Here is a 22,898-nt window from a genome sequence, read left to right on the forward strand (position 1 = left end):
CATGGATTACCTTGTGAATATTTACAAATGCTTTAGCCATCAAAAATGGTATCTGTCTAGCATCTTTTTTGTTTTACATTCTTGTCTTAATATAAATAATATAGTTTAATTCATGTTTTATCATTACAGACAAATGTTTGTTTCCCTTCAGGCAGAGAATATTTAAGAGAGGGGAAAAGTGCAGTTCTTATAATCAGAGGCAAACTGATCCTTTAAACCCCAATTTCAAAAGGTTAAAAAGACATTGCTGTTGCAGATAATGCAGCCAAACAGAGCACAGTCAATGTTATCGCTTATCTCTGGCACGTTATGTATCCAGTGTAAGAACAACTTAACTTAAGAAAGGTAGTTGCGGCATCTAGTGGCCAGTTTGAAAAACAACACAAACTGGTAATTGTAGTAATACCCAGTAAATACACACGCTCACAACAGACCAATAACAAGACAGTGCTTTCAAAAAACTATTTATTTAACCAGAGTTAAACATTATTCTATTTTTTGCACAAGACGTGTTCTCAAACAAGAGGAGTGTTTTGTACACTGGAGTCACGACATCACAGGAGTCCCGTGTTGCTGTTTGCTAAGGCCGCTGACATTAACGTAACAGATTCTTTCTTCACAATTAACAGGAGCTTATAGATGTGAGAGTCCTTTGGAACCAGCAGACAGTCACTGCACAGTTCAACACTCTTAAAGGAACAGAAGCTTCTTGCCAGGTCTTCTTACAGCTTCTGGATCAGAATGGAAGAAGCTCCGCCGCCTCCATTGCAGATGCCCGCCAGCCCGTACTGACCAGACTTCAGGTTGTGCACCATGTGACCCACAATTCTTGCACCAGACATCCTGACAGAGGAAAGAGAAATAGAGGGTAATAGTTTCTTTTCTACTCTAGGTTTAAAAAGCCATGGCGTACTACAGAAGTGCACAGAAATCAAACATGGGACTGTATTTAAGGTAGGCACACGTAATTAGTGTCAGATGTTGTTTGGTCGGAAAAAGCAAACAGTTTGTGACCGCTATGCTGTTGTGATTTATGATAAATGAGGTTGGATAAAGAGAACTGTTGAACAATAAATACAACTGATGGAATGCAATAAAGATGTTAAACGGACAAGATAAGTACGGCTGGAGTTATTGGACTGTGGCAAATTTCATTCATAACAGTGACATCACGTCAGCCCCGCCATCGAACACCTCGGCGGCTTCAAACGTAGGCTGAGCCTGCCATGAATAGTCATTTTGGGAATGATTAATTTGGACTGTTCTTTTTCCAGAGTGGAATGATTTTTCTGAGATTTTTCTTCAATGACTTTCAATAAATTGGGTAAACAGGTTTGAATTTATTTTGGATTTTCTCTCATCTATGCATGTTTAATACTATATATACAGGCTCAAATATATACATACGCACCTATTTATATTGCTTAAATGTCTCTTAGCAAGTTAATCTCGGCCATGGCACCTTTGTTAGCCATTGACAAGCTTCTAGAATAAGTCAGGCTGGACATTTGAGCACACTGTTTCGCAGAATTTGTAGAGTTAATTTAAATTATGTGGTTTGTTGGCACAGAGCTGGCTTTTTAAGCATAGTCAACAAAGTCTCAATTGCTAAGGTCAGTGCTTAGAGAAGATCCACATACCTGTGGTTAAGCATTGCTCCAGTTAAATAATTAACTCTGACAAAGCCAAAAAGGTTAGCAGGGCTGTCACGTGTCAGGTTTCTTGTTTGCGAAGAGAAACAGTTATGATGTATTGTTTGCAATATTATGGGCCACATCTGAATATTTCAGACAAATGTAAACACATTTACTAGAAAAAAATACTTTTGAGAAGAACCAGGTGAGTTAAAGCCAAGTTGTAACATTTTGTTGTGTCACCTACCCAATGGGGTGTCCCAGTGACACAGCTCCCCCGTTAACGTTGACTTTTGCTGGGTCGATGTTCAGCATCTTGATGTTAGCCAGCACAACCACGCTAAAGGCCTCATTGATCTCCCACATGGCAATATCATCCTTCTTCAGCCCTGCTGCATCCAGCACCTGGCAGACACACACACACACGGGTCTAGTCATACACATATATGGGTCTAAATAATTATTATATTATGCTTTTGTATATACTTTTAATTTAACCTAAAAATATAAATATGAACAATCTTTAGTAATCACAAAACAAATATAACCCAGGCAAATACGACATGCAGTTTCTAAATGATGATGTCATTGTGTTGTTGTGTCACCCTTTGCAGCAAGAAGCAGGATCGCGCATTTGTGATAACTGACGATGAGCCTTTCAGGTTGGACTTGGTTGAATTCTTTGTTCACCTTTTGTCTCCCATGTCCACAGAATATTTCCCAAAGGTTTTGGGTTATTTACCAAAATCATCAAGATATTTTTTGAAAAATGGAGTTTGTGTTTATTTTGGTCAGCAGTGGTTTTGTCGTTGGAACTCTCCTATTTGTGGTCAGGCTTATTCTTATATTATGTAATCTTGACTGGAAGAAGTGAGGCCTTCAGTTCTTTAGATGCTATTCTGGGTTCTTTAGTGACCTCCTACACGAGTTGTTGATGTGCTCTGGCAGTGCTCATCTTATTCCTCCTTGCACACAGGGGCAGACACCAGTCCTGATGATGGGTTAAGGACCTTCTATGGCCCAGTCCAGCTATCCTAAAGTAACTGCCTGTCTGTTCGAATCTCTCCCATACTCTTGAAATTGTGCTGGGAGACACAGAAAGCCTTCTGTCAATGGCAGATGTTGATGTGTCACCCTGTCAGAGTTGGTCTACCTGTGTAACCTCTGTAGGGTCCCAAGTATTGCCTCAGACTACTAAAAGCATAAGGTGATACAGAGACAGGCCTAATAGAGGACTAGTCTCATCAAACTAGTGAAAAAACTGAAAAGATGAGGAGGGAAAAAACTGTTGGTGGCCTCCATCTGTAAAACCATGTTTTTGGGGGTTGTGTCATTGTTGCAAAATAATTAGAAAATGTAAGTGCCAGACTACATGCTCATAACCCACCTTTGGTACAGCAAATGCAGGAGCAATGGGGAAATCAATGGGTGCAACTGCAGCATCGGCAAAAGCTGTGTAAAACAAATCAGAGAATGTACAGATATATATGAACTGTTTGGCAACCAAAAGTCATCCAAAGATACTCTCAGGAGGAAACAAGAAACACTTTCATTTCAAAAGGAGTTCATTTTACCACCGTGACTTGATATAAACAAATGCTGAAGAACTGGTGTCAGACTCAAATGGATGCATTGAAAAACAACAACTAAACAAAGCCAGCTAACGGTTTAACAACAGAAGATTTTTTATGACAGATTTTTGTTACTTTAATGAAGGTAGTTGAACAGATACCACTGGAACAAATGATGGTCAAATGTATCAAGTCAGCTTCTACCCAGTTCATTATACAGGTCCAACTATTTGGAGCCAGTCGGCCTTTGGGTTTGCAATAACCCTCTTTTAAAGATGCCTCTAACGAATATCAATGCTTAAACTTATTTGCTGTTTTCTTGTGATTTTAAATGCTCTGAAAAAAGCATAAAAAATGTGGTCAATGTGGTTCTGCCAGAGGTTTCTTCCTGTTAAATGTTTTTCTTTCCCACTGTCACCAAGTACTTGATCATATGGTGTCAGGTAATTATTGGGGTTAGGTTTTACACTGTCTTTTTGTTTTTTCCAGCAATATCGACCAGCACTGCCTCCTTCCTCACCTTGTGAGTGCGAACCAAGAGCAAACCAACAGTAAAGCTCTCCATGAAGCAAGCGTCCATGAAAAACTTACAAACAACCCTGGCCAGTGGAGTCACATTGAGTCTTTTTGCTGCATCTGCTGTCATTAAAACAAGAGCTGCAGCTCCGTCGTTCAGTGTGCTGGCATTGGCTGCTGTCACCGTGCCTGAAAACAGCAAAATAAAAAAATAACAAGAGACCCATCAAAATAAATTACACCTTTAATAACGCACAGATGAGCAACCACATTACTGTTATTAACATTTCCTGTAGCAGCAGAACTACTTGTACAATTTTTTTTAAGTTATTTTAATAAAAACAGTACACACTGTATTTGTCTGATGTTACACGTCTTAGTTAAAAATATTAAAGAAAATCTCATTTTTAATCTTTTTGTTTTATTTTAATTAGTGTTAAAGTGCAAGAAGAATGTGGATGCTTCACACAGCTTCATGTTGCTCTATAACTCATCGTTACCGTTCTCTTTCTGGAACACAGCTCTCAGTTTGGGGACTTTGCTGAAGTCGACCCGTCTCCACTCCTCATCCTCAGACACCACCACATCAGGTTTGCCTGCAAAACCCCATCAACAACATTAGCTGTGCAATAACACTAATTAAAGTCACTGGGCCGAGACAAACATGGTATATCTTCCTGTACCTTTCTGGGTAATAGTAACAGGTATTATCTCCTTTGCCAGCACACCAGCCTCGTGCGCTGCTCTGCTGCAGCTATAAGAGTTGATGGCGTACGCATCCTGCTCCTCTCTGCTGATTTTGCAGTTCTTGGCTGTGTTTTCTGCACAGTTACCCTGTAAGAGAGCAACAATATTATAATGCTCTAAATGCACATAGGCCTTATAATTTTCCAATAATAAGTAGAACATGAGGATCACCATGTGGAATTTGTTGTAGACATCAGTGAGTCCGTCCTTCACAATGAGGTCTTCCATCCTCACTCCTCCGTAGGATGGGGTCTCTCTTGCCATCACATAAGGTACATTGGACATGCTCTCCATGCCTCCTGCCACCATCACATCCTAAGTCACACATATAGAACTATAGTCAGAGTAATTTGCATTACAAAGCCAGAATAACCCATTATAAACAAAAGTTTCTTTCAGTCCTGATAAACACGTGCATTTATGCATTTATCAGGATCACATCTGTGATCGAGTACTAGCATGACAGCAAAAGATGCAGTATTTCAGAAGAATCTGCACTCGTGTTTTGTTACACCTTGTATATTTAATGCTGATAATACCTGGTGTCCACACATTAGACTCTGAGCTGCCATCATGATGGACTTCATTCCAGATGCACAGACTTTGTTGATGGTTGTTGCTGGTGTGCTGAGGGTCAGTCCTGTAGAGGCAATCAGAGACATCATTCTTACTATAACAGAAATTAGATGAAGACAACTTCTCACCAGCTCTGGATTCTGCTTGGATGCACATTTGAACTCCAATGTCAAGAGATAATATTCAAAAAAACAGTGTTTAGCTCAAGAAATTGGGAATAATTCATATTGCAGACTCAAAAATATCCCTCAAGGCACCACAGATGTATCAATATTGTGGGTTAAATATAGCCGAGAGGTCATACCTGCTCCGAGCAAGGCCTGTCGTGTGGGGGCCTGTCCTTCGCCAGCCTGAAGCACATTGCCCATGTAGACTTCCTTCACTTCTTCCGGAGCAATTCCTAAACACAAAGGCAACATACTGAACATGCACAGCTGCCTCAGTTTTAATGCAGCCCTGTTTCCACTCATGAGAGACAGATACTCAACCTATTGTATGGACACAGCGCCAGCCGACGTTTATCAAGCAACAGAGGAAAGTGGATCCGTCCGAGCAGTGAAAGTGAAGTGGCCAAACATACCTGCTTTGTCAATGGCCCCCTTGATGGCAATAGAGCCCAGTTTGGTGGCTGGAACTGAAGCTAGGCTGCCTTTGAAGGATCCCATCGGAGTGCGGACTGCGCTGACAATGACGACTTCCTATGACCATACAATTTAGTGTATATATGTTATTGTGCTCTACAGATGATTAACTATCAGTGCAGGCTCTCAGTGATAGTACTTACATTGAGGGAAGGATGAGATGTGTAGGTTCTTGACAGATACTTGTGAGCCTACAGTGACAAGATCATAAATGTTATAAATAATAAGTGAACATAAGTATTCAGCTGATATAATGCTTATGACAGGTGTCTGACCTTTGTTTTGTGGATCTGATGGACCCAACACATTTAGGGTTTTTATTAACCAATACAACAATAACAACGTATCTAAAAGTACTTAACAGATGTTTATTTTACCCCAAGTCCAAGAAATATAGATAGACCATATATATGGTTAATATTTGGTCATTTACTTCTATTGAAGCCCATTTATGAAATATGCTGTTTGATTTTTGGTCATAAAATGTAATAGAAATAGAAAATTGAATCAAATATAAAGGCAGCAAACTGTCATCACTACTGACATTTATATCTTTCAACAGATTGATATATCATCTACAAGCAGCCTTTTTGTGCTACCCTATACAACAGTGTGTGTTACATATGTACTACTTGCCGTCCACCTCTAAAACACACATTGCAGCTTGTCTTTCTGTTGCTAAGGATCAAATCAGGGAACATCTACTGACACTGGTATATTTGTAGATGGGATCTAGGATGAAGAGTAAAAATCAGCTTTGATGCCCTCCACAAGATGGACCACCATTTGTCTTGGCCCTGGTTGCACGATGCTACCAGTCAAGCTCAATGGCTCATTCTTTGGGCGAGGAGACTATTCAGTGTCACCATTTTTGATATCCAAGGGTTTGCTTTGGGGCAGGTGTTCAGTGTCAAATCCTGTCTTCGTGCTCACTTTCAGACTCTGAACTGATGGTGCTGCTTTGGCTCACCTGGCTGAGGAAGTGACCAACGTATGGAATTTAGAGCCCCAGATCATTTATTGTGTGTTATACCCCTTCACTCTCGCCCTGCGCTGATGTCTACTTTCTGCACTGTTCTATCCAATAAAGGCAAAATGACTCACGTTCTGAAAACTCTTCCCATCTGTTATCTTCCAAATGTTCTCTCTTATCTAAAAGTCCTAAAACTCCTCAGAGAATCCTTTCAACGATATGGAGAATTACAAGAATGCGAGAACAGGCAGATGAATGTGACTGAAATGTTTGAACCTCGTTTGGAAAAAGCACGAGCAGAAACACAAAACACACATTGGCGATCGTGGCTCAAGAGTTGGGTGTTCGCCTTGTAATCGGAAGGTTGCCGGTTTGAGCCCCGGCTCGGACAGTCTCGGTCGTTGTGTCCTTGGGCAAGACACTTCACCTACCGCCTACTGGTGTTGGTGATGGTGCGATATGGCAGCCTCGCTTCTGTCAGTCTGCCCCAGGACAGTTGTGGCTACAACTGTAGCTGCCTCCACCAGTGTGTGAATGTGTGTGTAAAGCGCTTTGGAGTCCTTAAGGGGGACTAGTAAAAGCGCTATACAAATACAGGCCATTTACCATATGTACACCACATAGTAGAAACAGGTTTTGTGAAACGTTTAAACGTCCAGAGGCTTTGAAACTTTCTGACACCCATCTCCACCAGAACATCTGCTGGCCACTTTTAACTATTGACAGTCTCATAATCCTATTCTGTGAAACAATAACACAGGCAGCTGCTTCACAAGTCTAAATAAGGGTACTTGTTATATCAGGCTATTGATAATTATGAAAACAGCATGTGTTATCGCGGCTAAATCCCACACAAACAGGGAAAGAAAAACATTGAGACTGTTAAAGACAACAAGCTGTGACTGTAAAGAGCAGAGTACTTACTTAAAACAATTTATAGAATTAAACATACTGACAAATGAGGGCTATATTGAATGTGACAGCCACACAGGTTTTCAGCTTTCAGACTGAGTTGGCCTGGTTTTTTCCCTCCAAGTCACCTCCTCAGCTTTGTAAAAAAAAAAAAAAAAAAAAAAAAAAAAAGAGTTTGGATGCGTTTAGTTGATGTTTTAGTCGTCTGACACTTTCCATCATCAGGTTGTTCCACACTGCCAAACAAAGCTAGAAGCAGCTCTGATGTTTTAGATACCTTTTTGAATCTAAGCAAACACAACACAGTTAAGAGGTTGCTCCTGAACTTTTGCAACGTGTCAGTCTGCGTCTGCGTTTTTAATCACACTGAAATTGCATCTGCATGCAGCTCTCCTGTTTTTTATGACACAATTACACCGAGAGTATTAGTGGGAATAAAAAAAGAAAGAGAAGTTTCTCTTTTTGTTTTTTGAGGTCAAGGACTCATTTGTAATGACAATTATTTAAAAAAAAATAGTAACAAATTATATTTTATAGTAATAGCACAACAATTCTTTAATTTTCATTGGTTTCATTACTACAGTCAAAATAATAAGTTTCTGAATGTGCAGGATGTTAGACTGTGTGTGAAGCCACTTGATGCAGCAAATATCATTTTCTGTTAAAAGTAAAAAACTTGCATGAGCAAGTAATAATTCCAATAAAATCATATTTATTCAATTACACTTTCTGGTGTTTTAGTGAATGAATACTCTATATTAGTCTTCACAATCCACAGCATAAATAACAATGAGAGATCTAGTATTAATTTTCTTACATGTGCACGTGGCCGTTTGTCTTAATTAAAAAACATTCACTTAATAATTACAAACACCAGCGCACATGACTCCGTCCCGGGGAAAAACAAACAAACAAACAAACACAACAACAACAAACCCAAATCCTGCCGCTTCACCTGTCCAGAAGCAGCAGCTAAGCCATCTGTCATAACTGGGGCGAAACGTGTCAAACACGATTACAGTGCGAGATCATTAAAATGGGTTATTTTATGTTCTTCACAGAAAATTAGCCGTTGTTGAAATAATGATAAATCTGAAAAACTTGACGTTTACTAAACAATGAAAAGGTGTCCCACAGACCCGAACATCACACGTTAGAATCAAGCTCTAGAATAAAACTGTCACCGTGAAAAATATGACAATAAAGGCAGGTATTCAGGTAATATCAGCTGCCTAATGAAGTGACAGGAGCTAGAGTTTCAATGGTACTCTTTGTGGGCGCTAAGCTAGCTGCAGCTGATGCTATAGCTAGCCTGTTTTGGTGTCAACTAGTCCTTTCTGATACACTGTCGACTGTATTGAAGCCAGTAAAGCATACTACTACTGCTTCTTTAAAGTACTCTGACCAACCAGCTACAAGTACAGTATGTTTTCAGGTGTTTGCATTACTTTAACCTGCCAAGGACGCTACTCACACACACACACACACAGAGCAAGGTTAGCACAGCTACTTGAAGTTAACCAGGGCCCTGTGCTGCCAGCCTAGCCTTCCTGTTTCTTACAACAACATGACCACGAACCTAAGATGACAGTTTCACAGCCCATCACTTACCAGACGTTTACAGATTTGAGCGTGCATGGTTAAAAGTCCACTGGATGACATTTCGGACTGAGACACAGAACTGACTAACGCTTCACCTTCAGCAGCGCACGAATAAACACATCAGCCAATCACAGGAGGAGATGTGCTTCCTACGTCATCTTTGGCTAAGCATTGTAGTTATTGTAGTTTCATCCACAACATCCAATGTGTATTGCTTAAATAAAATATATTGGGTTATATATATATATTTTAAGATCAACACACAGTAATCACATTTACCTTGAAATAAAAAATATAAATAAATATTTTATTTTACAGTATTTCACAGGTTCCAGTTCCACTGTTTATTGTTTATTCATTTAAGTGCCAGTAGGAAACGTTTCTGCTTAATGAATAAATGGCTGTAGAATATAAATTGATTCTCTCATGGTCCAGGGACTTTGAGTCAGTATTTTGGGTTTCGTGTGAGGTTTGGGCTCTTGTATTTAAGTCTGGGGTGTGTGTATTACAAGTGCATTGCTATTTTCTCTCGTCATATATTTTGTCCTCTGTAGTCTATTTATCTTCTGTTCCCCAGTCATTACCCCATGTCTGACTGGTCCCTCTGTATCCTGTCTCTGTCTTCCTTTTTGTCTGTGTCAAGCTGGTATGTCTCAGTGTTGGTTTTCTGTTTTATTTTGATAGTCCCTCATCGTTCAGTTTCACTTCCCATATACGTCCCCTATGATTAGTGTCAGCTGTTTTCCCACCTGTTCCTTCTTCCATCCTTATCTGCTATCTGTATATATTGCCTGCATCTTTCTCCCTCTGTTCTTTGTTGTGTTTTCACTCATCCCCTCACTCCTTATGTTTTGTTTCCTTGCTTCCAGTATGCATTTTTTGTCTGGCAGGAAAGTACGAAGAAGAAATCAAAGAAGCAGGAGGCCCAATTTATGCCATTGTATCTTTGGTTAGGTTAATGTTTCCCTTAAAATAATAACAATTTAAAATGTATAGTTTAATTGCTGGTATTAACTATTTCAGACTAGGTTAGAGAGTGCAATGAGTCAGTTAATACGTTGTCAGCATATTTGGAAATATGCAAAAGTATTTTCATGCAAAATGACACATAATTCCCTGCACGGCAAGCTGATCATTATCTGATCAGCTAAAGAATTATAATCCAAGTATTCGCTATAATATGGAGCACAAGCTTACCTTCAGCAAAGGTCAGATTATTAACATGATTAGCAGCTATGTTTCAATGCTGTGGAAAAGACTTTAAAGCTTATAATGAGCTAGTTGCATATTTTTTATGGAAATATTCAGTGCCAGTGTTGTGAATAAGACCAGCATTACAATGTTAATGTGTGTGTGTGTCTATAGGGGGAGATATATTCCTTAGATCTGCATGTAAAGGAATTTACGTCATGTTCATGCATGTTCACTTCATCAACAAGAACATGTTGATTTCAGTCTGAAAAGCCTTGAAGCAGGACATCAGGGTATTTCATCAGCACCGTGTGTGTGTGTGTGTGTGTGTGTGTGTGTGGGGGGGTGTCTATGTACAGATTTCTGTGTCAGGCTGTGTGGTAAGCAGAGGTTGTTTTTTCCCCTTTTTCCAAAAAAAACTAAACTAATAAATATGAGTCACTCTAGAAACATCATAATGATTAGTCAAGAAGTCCATGAACACAAAGCACTGAATCAATGACCCATGACCATGACATTCTGCTCCGTACAGATGTGTTGTTATGCCAAGAAGCCATGTTATGTATTTATTATATTGTGTGAGAATGTATTATTTATATTGGATATAATAACCAAAAAGTATCAGATGTTTTTAAACAGTTCAGCTTTTATATAAATAAGACATGTAGCCATCAGTTATTTAAAATTCATACAGTCATTTTTCATATCATAGTTAAGAAACAACAGTCTAAAGACAATGAAGTCATTTCGTGTATTTATTAGTGAATGCTCCTTTTAAAATGAAGTCATCTGAGCAATTACAACAAAACACATTTAGAAAATACATTTGAAGCTGCATTTAGAAGGTCATTAAAATATTCTCAAAATTAATTACTTAATGCAGTGCTCATCAATCTCATACCTTCTGCAGCTATAGCACAATGCAGTATTAAATCCCCCTTTAACATAATACTACTTGGTCAGTGGTTCAATTTCTCTTTAATATTCTCAAAATCTTTAGAGGGTGTTCAGTCATATCAGGATACCAATATCAGTTTTTAATTTAGTTGTTTCCAGTATAAACTTGTTTTGTTTTGTTTCAGCAAAACTTGCAGCACTAAACAATCTTATTTGAGCTGTAACTGTTGTTAAAGTACAATGAATTACTCAGGCAAGGGCAAAGATTTTGTGTCCACCTGGGATCAAAATAATTTAGCAGAGGCAAGGATGTGTAGATCATATATTTATAGATCATAGTACTGACTCCTTAAGCCCCACTTTTATTATATGTTTAAAAAGAAATTGAGAAAAGTGCAGTTTAAACGTTTTCAGTGAAGTACTTGAATAATACTGTAGGCTTTGTTTACAGATTTTTGTCTTAGTTTGCACAATTACTACATACTGTAAAAACAAAGACCCATTCGTCTAGGAGTTCGTGCAGCGCAGGAAGTAACTGTTCCTCAACACACGGTGCCGTGTCCCAGTCCCCAGGTCGTACTCATACATGTAGGGTCCACTGTAAATGTAAGTGTAACCTGCAGAACAATGGCTTAGTGTTAGTCTAAATACTAGTTAAAGAAATGGTTCACAAAAATAATACATTGTCTTAATTCAATGATATACATGAGGCCACTGCTTTCATGTGTTGGTTATACTAAACTAAAAGACGGTTAGCTTAGCTTAAAGCATAAATACAGCCAGCAGACTTTGCCAAAAAAATCCACCTACTACTGTCTCTAAGCTCAGTACTTAATACTTAACTGTTGTTCGGGGAGGTTATGTTTTTAGACTCATTATAAAGTAGGTGCTACTTTTCGGTTTTACACTGGAGCATATAGTTTAAGAGTTAAAGAGTTTTCAAGAGGTTTTAGAGCTGCTTCTGGTTCTGCTGTTATGTTAAAAGTGTGGAAATTACAATGACAGTAGCATGACTTTTAGTCTGGCAAGACATTTTTTAAAATCTCTAATTTCAGGTTAGCAGTGAGGACCACTCACCTTTGTGCTGGAAAGCTGCCGTAACTCTTCTGGTCAGGCCTGCAAAGGCCTGATTCACCAGTCTGGGATATCCCTGCTCCATAGTCTTTCTGGACTCATCATAACTGGAGAAAAACAGAAAATAGATTGATCCAGTTGACGTTAATAGTATAGAGTAGCTCACAGTGAAAATTGGAACTGGTAAACTTTCAACTCACCTGAAGTAATTATTGCCTACAAAGAAGAGAGTTTTGCCAGAGTTTACATCATGAAGGGTAGCGTCGATTTTCCTCACTCCTTTTGGCAGACCAAAAGCAGTTAGTGTTTTAGGGTAGCCCCGCACGGGCTGGTTGCCAGTGAAGGCCCACACTTTGCGACCTGTAGAAAACGATTGAAAACGCTTAAGTTAGATTCCAAAATATGGAATGTGTTTCTTACATAGATAAGGAGAAACCAGTACCTTTGAACAGAAACACTGTGTCTAACTGTCGGCTCTCATACGCAGCATCGATGTCCACAGGGGCACTGGGCCACAAGCTTCTGATGAGGCTTTGCTGTGGAGTCTGGCTCTGGGGGAAGCTACGCCACAAGAAGCTGATAATAAATAGAGGCAAACATGAGCCATCAAACAATCATTACTAAACTGTGGATTTAGATGTTTTAGCACTCTGCTGCGGCGCATATCTGAAACCTGTCTTTGAAGAAGATAATCTCTCCTCTGTGGGTTGTGACAGCATCCAATACCATGGTAGAATCACAGGCATCAGGAGTAGTGGGAGGTTTGGGATCATCCACAGAGGGATCCTTCCTAGAGTTTGAACCTAGAATTCAAAAGATACGTTTTGGGAACCCCTGCTTCACAATCCACCAAAGGTCAAAACGAGCAGCAATACCAAAGCAATACTCAGACCCTCAGTACTCACCATAGAGGTACTGAATGCCCCTAACATCATCCTGAGGCAGAACAAAGGTGTCAGGGTTTCTGTAGGAGTACGTTGGGTACATTAGGGCACCAGGGACATTGGAATGACCTAAGCCCAGAGAGTGACCAAACTCATGGGCGGCGACAATGAAGAGGACGACGCCTGAAGCCGAAAACACATAATGGCAGGCCGGTTACAGGACAGTGCGACAATGCAGTTATTTTCTAAAATCACACGTAAAGCACGTAAAGATCAAAAAAGGAAAAATGATAAGTGAAAACCTCACCACGGCTTGAGCGGAACGTGAAAGATTCATCATCGTCAAAATGAGCATCCCCTCCAAGACCATCACCGGGAGCAAAGGCGTGGGCGAGAGTGTTACCGGGCCCATCAAAGGAATTAAAATCACCATGTTCTGTTAAATAAGGCAAACAAGCCAAAATTTACAAACCATTTTGTGTACACATTGACATGAAACATTTGGTAAATAGTTATCTCCAAGTGGATTCAAACAGTCAATCTAAAACATATATAACTCTATGTAATACAATATAATGCCGATTAGAGGTATCGTGTGTATAAGTACATCATTTCTTTAGGATTTTCTGATTCTGAGTAACCTATCCATACTCTATTTTCTATTGTTTTAGACTCATATTTTTAATAATGATGTTATCTGAGTGCATCTTCCATTGCTGAAAAAGATTTGCACTCACCCCGGCGAACAAAGGAGATCCTAATATCAGCAATGCCGCTGTAGATCCTTGTGAACCTCAGTGGAGTGACTTTGGCCCACACCTGCAGAGCTTTGCCTATGGAAGCATCCACCTCTGCCACAGACATGTCAGGTGTGTAGTTCTCTATCCTGCAGAGCACAACAATAATCAAGAAAATCATTAGTGTGGTCACATTTTCTCAGGTTGTGTGTTATGTTGTGTCTTTAGATCATTCACCTGTATGTGAGGCTGCGTTTCTGCCATTTTTTTCCATAAATGGAGAAACGAGCGACCTGTTCATCGGGAACCCCACAGCGGGGCTTCTTCATCATGGCCAAAGTGTCAGCATCCAGAGACCCGGTGATCTGGAGACCAAAGAATCTCTGCATCTCAGCCAGCTTCTTGTTCAGCGGGCTGATGCCCCTTCTGACAGCTGGACCCTCCTCCTCTGTGAGGTTGAAGAATTTCTTCAGGTAGTTCTGTCAAAAAACATGAGATCTGAACAATATTCTTAATACCCCATAATCCTAGGACTTGTGTTACAATTATAGGACAAGCAAAGGAAACATATACATACCTTTGCAAAACTTTCATCTTCCACAGAAACTTCAGAAAGCGGCACAGAGAGAACTGCAGTCGCCAGACTGAACAGAATACACCCGGTGAGAGACCTCATACTTCTTCACTGTTTTGACTTGTGTGCATACATTGAAGTCTGGTGTTATATAGGCTGTGGAGGGGAAGTATCGTAGAGTGGGTGTGTTAAGCAACTACTTCCTTGAGCTGATGACTCAGTAATAGTTTTATTTAGGATGACATGACTGAGGAGAAGATCAGCACAGATAGAAAATTCCCAAATCAACTCTGTGATTATGAGATGACACATTACAAAACATTACATACCAAAACTACAGATTTTTAAACCAAATATTATGTTAATAGTGAAACAGTAAGGGATAATAAAACCAGTGAGTTTTGACTGCTGTACATATCATTGTAGGATCATGCTAGTGTATTTCTTCATCAGTGTTTTGCTGATACTCATTCAGACAATATTGTCTCTATGTATTTAAACAGGAGGGAGATGAAACATTTATTGTATATTTGTCATTTTACTTTGAATATGTTTCCTAATTTTGCATGTTGTTCGAAGTTATATTACAACAGACACTGTAAATTTTGCTTAAGGCGGTTTAGCACAAGTCAGAAGATATTTATCGAATCCATCACAAAAGGGAGTACCTAGATTATTTTTTCTACTGATAAGTGAGCAATGTGTCCTGAGGCTAAACCCAAACAAGATATATCGTGCTGTCAACAAACCCTCTGTTTACTCTCAATTTTGCATGTGGTGCACAACAGTGCTGCCATTCTTTTCAGTATTGGACACTGATGGTAGTATCGTTTGGATTGTGTCTTAGATATACTGAACAATGCTAAAAAAAACCCAGCTAGTACATGTGTAAACTATGACCAGTTAGTACTTGTTATGAAAAAGTATCTATTAAGTGTCTATTAGGTCCTTCTTCTTTTCTTCTTTTATTTTTTAAGAAAACATAAAATGAAACACTTTGAAAAAAGTTTTTTCTATGGTTTAAATATGCACCTATTTTGGGGGCAATTATATGGGTCAATATTACAACACTCCATTACACAATGAGCTGATGTTAACAGATTTTAACACAGACTGCATCAGTCATCCGCAATCGTCTCGTATAAGGATTACAAGAAGTCTTGTATAAGGTCCACCGGTAGTGGGGCACGATGACTGTCTTGGAAAACAAGAGAGCTTGTAATGCATCAACAGAACCAAAAAAAAGAAAGTATGCATTTTCATCATTTTGTATATATATGAGTGCTGTTGTGACATGAATCAGAGACTCGTCAGGATTTTGACTGCATGACAGCAAGAAAAAAGAGTTTTTTTTAACCTTATTTGGGGCAAATTCATTGAACGTCATAGATATTTTGTGAATCATACTTCAGTGGTATAGTGTTCATGCTTTTACAATTAGAAACTGAAATTGTCACTTTTTAAAATTTCTCATATTTAGAAACAGGCTTCAAAATACACTACTCTACTGTAGTAACAGTACCTATTTCCAGCATTCTTACAATGTTTATGCTTCTGTTCCAGAAGTCAGAAAACCTCATTAAAAAGCCAGTTTGTCCACTGTGATTGCAGCTGAACCTGATGGGAACTGATAACTCAACCTATGACTTGTTACTGCAGCTTGATGATCTGATGCATGAATCACAGAGATTGAATCACAGAGGTTGTTGTAGGCAGAAGATCTTTTACTACTGAATGTTGAGTTGTCATGACTGAAATTACCCAAACACTTCAGGGACTCTTCCTCCTTCTCAAGAATAGTACCCTCTATCTGCTGCCTTTTAAGGTAATGAGGTAATGAAGTATTCAAAAAAAAAAGAAAAAATTCCAGACCATGCTGAGACGACTGAATGGATATCAAAGGCTGATGCTCATTGTTATACATCCTTTTGGCTTTTGTTTTGGTAACTTTGCAGTACAGTGTGTAAAAACCATGCTGATAACCCCATCGTTATATGAGTAGTCATCATAGTTTCCCTCCAAACAGAGATTATGATTCAAACATCAGGTCTATCTCCACAGTCAGGTGTATGTGGGCAGTCTATGATGAAACAGAGATCCACACCCATAAACATAACAGTGTGCGTGTGAGACAGTGAGACAAGAAATCCAGACATTTCCATTTTGGCAGCTTATCAACAATTTTCTCAGATGTTAGTTCCTGGAATGATAGATGTCAAAATGGCTAAAAAATAGCTCAGACATAACAAAGATGTGGCATGGATTTGGCAATAAATAAAAACCAAAGTGTGAAAATTATCTTTCAAATGTCACCATCACCATTCAACATTTCACCATTCATCATATCAGAAAAACATACTCCTCCAGGAGTGAGAGTTCTAGTCACCGTCTGGGTTCTCCTTGGAATCCAAACCATTTCAATTCCAAATGTTTACTTACAGACACCAAGCAAATCTGAGCACAGGAAAAGCAGGTAAGATACTCTTTTGCAGGCAAGGCAAAGAAACTTTCAAAATTGTGAGGAGCCAATGGACTGATCCAGACTGCGAGACATGAAAAATATGGTGACTTTTCCTGTTCTGTGGTCATTTCAACCGGACAGAGACAGGAGTAATGATAGAGTCAACTCAAAGGGACAAGTATAATTCGATCCCAGTTTCTCAGTTCGTAAACGAATGTTTTTGTACACAACCAACCCTTCTGAGCCAATGTGTGAAAAAAGGCGTGGGTCAATATCACCACAGGTTTCAGGTGAAACCATTGTGAGACCTTGCATTACCCTATTAGGCGACCTATTGAGGTTACTTCACACTGTCAAGTAACCTCAATGGGAGTTGAGGTGCCTGGAAAGGAATCTCAAAACTGCACTGTAGAAAGTTGGTGTTTTACAGGGTCAGATTTGAGTTGTCCTTTAACCACAATGAAAACAAGGAATGAAACAGAGTATGTGTGAAACTCACATTTCTCACCGCTAACACAGAGCCAGTTCTTAAGATGGTGCTAGAGGACCAAACAGCCATGGCTTTAATGATGATGGAGGGTCTTAGAGGAAATGGGAATATCATCAAACTAAACAAAGACAAAGTGATAAATGAAGTATTGAAACACATTATTTCCAAGGGAATGGGAAACTGCCAGAGCACTGGTCAAACAAAATGCTATAACAAGGTATTCAAAGTGCGCAAGATGTGTTTGAATGCTGTTTTAAATTTGTCTCCCTCTTTAATCCTTACCAAGTAATAGGCATTACAAAGGTCCAGTTTAGTGAAAATGGTGTTGCCTTGTAGGAGTTCCAATTCAGTTTACAGGAGGGGTGAGGGGTACTTGTTTGTCACCTTGATTTTTTCTTTGTCATGAAAAAGAACCCAGCACCAAGCTTTGTCCAACACTTCTGCAAGATCGTGCTACACTTGAGGCATGGAGGGACGGGGTTCAGGTGTTTTGGCTCTAATGGAGGAATTGACCAAAGGGGTGGTGGATCTGAGGAAAAGTAGATGGCAATTTATACTCCACCTAGGGCAGCCCGCTCTCACTCCCGATGCGTAATATACAGATGATTTGTCACGTCCCGAGGCATTCCAGGGAATGCGAAAGGTTACCTTTCTGCGTTCCTATGTAATGTGCCGGATTGTGGATGAAATCTAATTGAATGACGCTCCCGCAGTAACACACATTCCAGCTGTGTATTCCGGGCCTAACCCTAACCTTATCCCTAATTTTAACCACCACCTTAATCGTGTTAGACAGTGTTTTCCAAAGCGATTTAAGTCAAATAAATGTACATGTGTAGATTTATTCCAAACAGTTCTTATGTTTCCTCATTTTAATATAGGGATGTGTTAGGTGGCCAAAGGCGTAATATACTGACGATTTGTCACCTAGCATAAAATGTTACGCTTTGGGAGTGAAAACGTGTTGCCTGGAGATGCAATCTTTAGAACAATAGATATTGGGATTATGAGTACTAAGTCTGTGAGGACCGAAAACCAGGAGTGTTTAAGGTGCTTCGAATAGGAAAAGGCTAATTTGCTCTACATGGTTGCCTGAGAAAGTTAATGAAAAAAGTTGTAAATAATCTATGAACCATTGCGTCAAGAACCATTATTAAACATACTCAGAAACTTATTAACAAACTCTTCAGAAGACAGACTTGGGTACAATTTAAAAACTGTTTGTCCCTATCTAATCAATCTATCTATCTATCTATCTATCTATCTATCTATCTATCTATCTATCTATCTATCTATCTATCTATCTATCTATCTATCTATCTATCTATCTATCTATCTATCTATCTATCTATCTATCTATCTATCTATCTATCTATCTATCTATCTATCTATCTATCTATCTATCTACCTTGATGCTCTTCCCACTTCAGGGATTGGTAGAGGCCACTCTGGAGGCTTGAGAGGCAGCAACAGCCTTGAAACGATAGCCTGTGCAGGCCCCTGAGAGACAGGTGGGCTAAGCAGTTTCTGCTGAAACACTGGAAAACACTGGGTGAACCACCCAGGAACCTTGACAGTTTCATGGCCAGGTGAGCCATGTTTCCTCAATTTTTCAAGTTCATTCCCAGTGTTTTTGTTTGATATATTTGTGGGATGTTATGAGATGTGGATGTAAATGAAGGGCAAAACAGAACATTTAAGAGCTGCCAAATCAGACACATGCGGAGGTGGTAGTGTAAAGAGGCAAAACTACAAATAAACAAAAAACCTACAGACCTAACTGCATCATGGTCATGTGTCCTGGTAATATATTTTTGTGTTACCCCCCTTTTAAACTTTTATTGATATTCTTTCCACTCTTCAAAATTTCCCAGGCTTCCCTGCGATTCCTTGTCTTTGCTAGTTGCCTTTTCTTTCTTGTTCTGTAATGCTTAACCTGCCATTAACCTGATGATTGTATACTACTTGTTCTTTGTTCATTTTTGTTTTTGGCTGTTCTCTCTCCAACATTCATTCATTTATTCATAATCCATCAGTATGAATGGACGGTAATTGAAAATATGGCGCATGCATTCATCAATAGGATGACCTGTAACAAGGTTTTGAAATTAAAGTGGGCTGTGATGTGAATGAACTGGGAGGTTGTTGTATGGTGTTAGTTCAGCAGGCATTACACACACATGCAGGTAGGAACAGATGATCACCGGAGATAACTCCTTTCTTTATTTTTATTTTTCTTCTTTCAAATACCACAACCAGAACAACATACTCACTAGCGCCCTCTAGCGCTTCTGGTAAATGCATCTACAGAACAAATGCAATAGTATGTGGACACAACAGAGGTTACTTCAAATGCAACTTTTCAGCAGCTCAACAAATATGACCAAATAGGGCTGGGTATCGTCACTGATTTCTAGAATCGATTCAATTCCAAATCACAACGTCCCAATTTGATTTGATCAACGATTCGATTGAATTCGATTCAATTTTGAGTCAGACAGTCAGAAATATTACAATTCTGATCATTTATCAGTACCGACACTTCATCAGAGGTGTAAGCATCACAGCACATGGCTTTGTGTCACAGTAACTGAGGATAAAACCAAAAAAATATCATGAAGGAGATTTTCCCAGGGATCCCAGGGGCTATGTTGTCTGGGGGCTTTTGCCCCCTGGTAGGGTCTCCCATGGCAAATTGGCCCTGGGTGAGGGACCAGACAAAGAGCGATTCATAAGACCCTTATGAAAAGGACACCGAGGGAACAGTTTACCCTGCCCGGGATAGGGTTACCGGGGCCCCGCCCTGGAGCCAGGCCCGGGGAGGGTGCCCGAGGGCGAGCGTCTGGTGGCCGGGCCTTAGTCCATGGGGCCCGGCCGGGCACAGCCCGAAGAGGAGACATGGGCCTATCCACCCGCAGGCCCACCACCCGCAGGAGGCGCCATAGGGGTCGGGTGCATTGTGTGCCGGGTGGCGGCCAGGAGCGGAGGCCCTGGCGGACTGACCCCCGGCTGCCAAGACTGGCAATAGGGACATTGTCACCTCTCTGGTGGGGAAGGAGCCTGAGTTAGTGCGTGAGGTTGAGAGGTACCGGCTAGATATAGTCGGGCTCACCTCTACACATGGCTTGGGCTCTGGAACCAGTCTCCTGGAGAGGGGCTGGACTCTGTCTCAGTCTGGAATTGCCCCTGGTGAGAGGCGGCGGGCTGGGGTGGGTATTCTAATATCCCCTCGGCTGGAATGCTGGAGTCATTCAGGTTGAAAACACCTAAGAAATAAGATAAATTGTTATTTCCATAGCCCTTTTACACACAATGAAACACATAAACATAGAACCACAAAAGACCTGCAACATACCTGAGTGGTGAATTCATTGCGATCTGTCTGTCTAGTGGATTGAGGAATTTCCCTGCGAATCTTGTTGACTGTGCCGAGGATGGTGGTTTTCCGTCCAAGAAGTTTTTGCGCAAGTGAAAGCGATGTGAAAAAATTGTCCGTGGTAACATTTCTGCCCTTGTCTAGGAATGGTTCCATCAGCCTCATTACTACATTTTCAGAAAGTCTCTCCCCAGTGGGACGACTGGGGTCCTTGCCAAGATATGGGAAGACATTGCAAATGTACTTGGATTTTAGGTCGCAAGCCACCCAAAACTTGATCCCAAACTTGTCCGGTTTACTTGCAATATACTGCAGGAAACAGCACCGAGTCTTTGATGGGAAAAGCTGTTCATCAATGGTGATATGTAGACCAGGGTTGTAGCACGTGATGCAGTTGGTGACAAATGATCCCCACACACTGGAAATTGCAGCAAACTTGTCAGTCTTTGCGTGTACACTGTTAAGATATTTAAGAGGTAATCCTTCATTGTTTTGTAAGCGTTAGAAGCATTATTTTACAGTTTTGTGCACATGTGCGTGGTGGTTTTGAGCTGTGTTTTGTACTGTGTAATGGCCATTACGATAACTGCAGGAGCTAAAAATGCCGCGATTGTCAGCCATTTTGTCAGGAAACCTGCTCAAGTATATGTATAGTAAGCACTTTAGTATTTCGGTTTATTAATTAGTGTTTTTCTTCCACCATGTGACATTTAGCAGTACAGAATGTGAAACGTTTCTGCTCATTTTCACTGCAATAAACTACTGCATGAGAGACGCAAGTCATAATCACTCTCGTGATTCTTTTCCCCCTGTTTTCAGGGGTGTAACAGTGCTGTAAACAACAGTAGACTGGTGGGTAATAAGCAAGCGACAGCAGAGACACTCAGAGGCTGTGGCAAGAAATACAAACCATCACAGACTACAAGCCCACTCCACAGACTGCTGTCAGTTCCACCCCTTTATCAGATGAGCTAAACAAATTCTTTATTTGCTTTGAGGCACAGAACTTCTCCCCTGCAGAGAAGATTCAACCCCCCGCTCCCCGAACAATCAGGTGGTGACACTATCCCCAGACAGTTTGTGGAGATCCCTTGCCAGGATCAACACACGCAAGGCCCCAGGTCCTGACAACATCCCTGGACGAGCACTGAGGGACTGTGCTGCAAAACTCACAGATGTCTTCACAGACATCTTTAATACATCACTGACCCAGGCTTGCACATGCCTCAAAGCCTCCACCATCATTCCTGTACCAAAGAAGTCATCTCCCTCCTGCTTTAACGACTGCCATCCGGTGGCACTCCCCCCATCATTATGAAGTGCTTTGAACAGTTAGTCATGCATCAAATCAAGACATCTCTTCCCCCCCAACCTGGATCCATTTCAGTTCGCATACTGGTCAAACCGCTCGACCATTAGAATGCTGTTCATAGGCTTCAGTTCAGCATTCCCCAGCAACTAATTCACAAACTGGATCTGCTGGGGATCAGCACCTCGCTTTGGCTGCTGGATTTCCTGACAGTAAGACAGCACGGGGTCAGCAGCAACACCTCCAGCACAAGAACACTGAATACAGGGGTTCCCCAAGGATTTGTGTTGAGCCCCCTACTCTTCACTCTGCTGACCCACAACTGCACACCATCTCACAGTTTCAAGCTTCTGTAATAAAACTGTTAGGGGCGCACCACCATTTGGAGATCCACGGCAATGTGTCATGCAGGACGCATCACCCTTCTAGAAGTATTGTGTAAGAGAATAAAGTGTGAAATGGTCTACTGAACAGTGTTTTGTCTTCCATCAGATGCCTCTGAGGGATCAGAAGAACTCGATGAAGTGTTGATATTTAACACTACTCAGTTATTAGTTCTCACATCCTGATATATGTTATAGGGGTGCAACGATACTCGTATCGATATTGAACCGTTCGATGCAGTGCTTTCGGTTCGGTACTCATATGTATTGAACAATACAAATTTTTAATTTATTTGATCAACTTTCCTTCTGACGATGCTGTCTGTGTTGAGCGCTCAGTGGATCTGCGC

At 40.4% G+C, this 22,898-nt stretch overlaps 2 protein-coding genes across 2 annotated transcripts; both read right to left on the reverse strand.

The window, feature by feature from the left end:
* Positions 1 to 448: 448 nt before the first annotated feature.
* acat1 (acetyl-CoA acetyltransferase 1) lies at positions 449 to 9,320 on the reverse strand. The gene is made up of 12 exons (XM_026182390.1): positions 9,182 to 9,320; positions 5,829 to 5,876; positions 5,625 to 5,742; positions 5,349 to 5,444; positions 5,008 to 5,108; positions 4,640 to 4,783; positions 4,405 to 4,555; positions 4,222 to 4,317; positions 3,797 to 3,910; positions 3,022 to 3,086; positions 1,882 to 2,039; positions 449 to 843 (listed from the first exon to the last, which is right to left on the reverse strand). The coding sequence occupies exons 1-12, from the start codon at positions 9,230 to 9,232 to the stop codon at positions 723 to 725; spliced, it is 1,263 nt and encodes a 420-aa protein (XP_026038175.1). The 5' UTR covers positions 9,233 to 9,320; the 3' UTR covers positions 449 to 722.
* Positions 9,321 to 11,767: 2,447 nt separating this feature from the next.
* Positions 11,768 to 14,631, reverse strand: LOC113030714 (collagenase 3-like). Its single transcript, XM_026182389.1, has 10 exons — positions 14,533 to 14,631; positions 14,193 to 14,434; positions 13,956 to 14,104; positions 13,526 to 13,654; positions 13,240 to 13,401; positions 13,008 to 13,137; positions 12,777 to 12,910; positions 12,535 to 12,694; positions 12,338 to 12,441; positions 11,768 to 11,877 (listed from the first exon to the last, which is right to left on the reverse strand). The coding sequence occupies exons 1-10, from the start codon at positions 14,629 to 14,631 to the stop codon at positions 11,768 to 11,770; spliced, it is 1,419 nt and encodes a 472-aa protein (XP_026038174.1).
* Between the last annotated feature and the right edge of the window lie 8,267 nt (positions 14,632 to 22,898).

Source organism: Astatotilapia calliptera, chromosome 10, assembly GCF_900246225.1.
Source record: "Astatotilapia calliptera chromosome 10, fAstCal1.2, whole genome shotgun sequence".
Taxonomy (NCBI): domain Eukaryota; kingdom Metazoa; phylum Chordata; class Actinopteri; order Cichliformes; family Cichlidae; genus Astatotilapia; species Astatotilapia calliptera.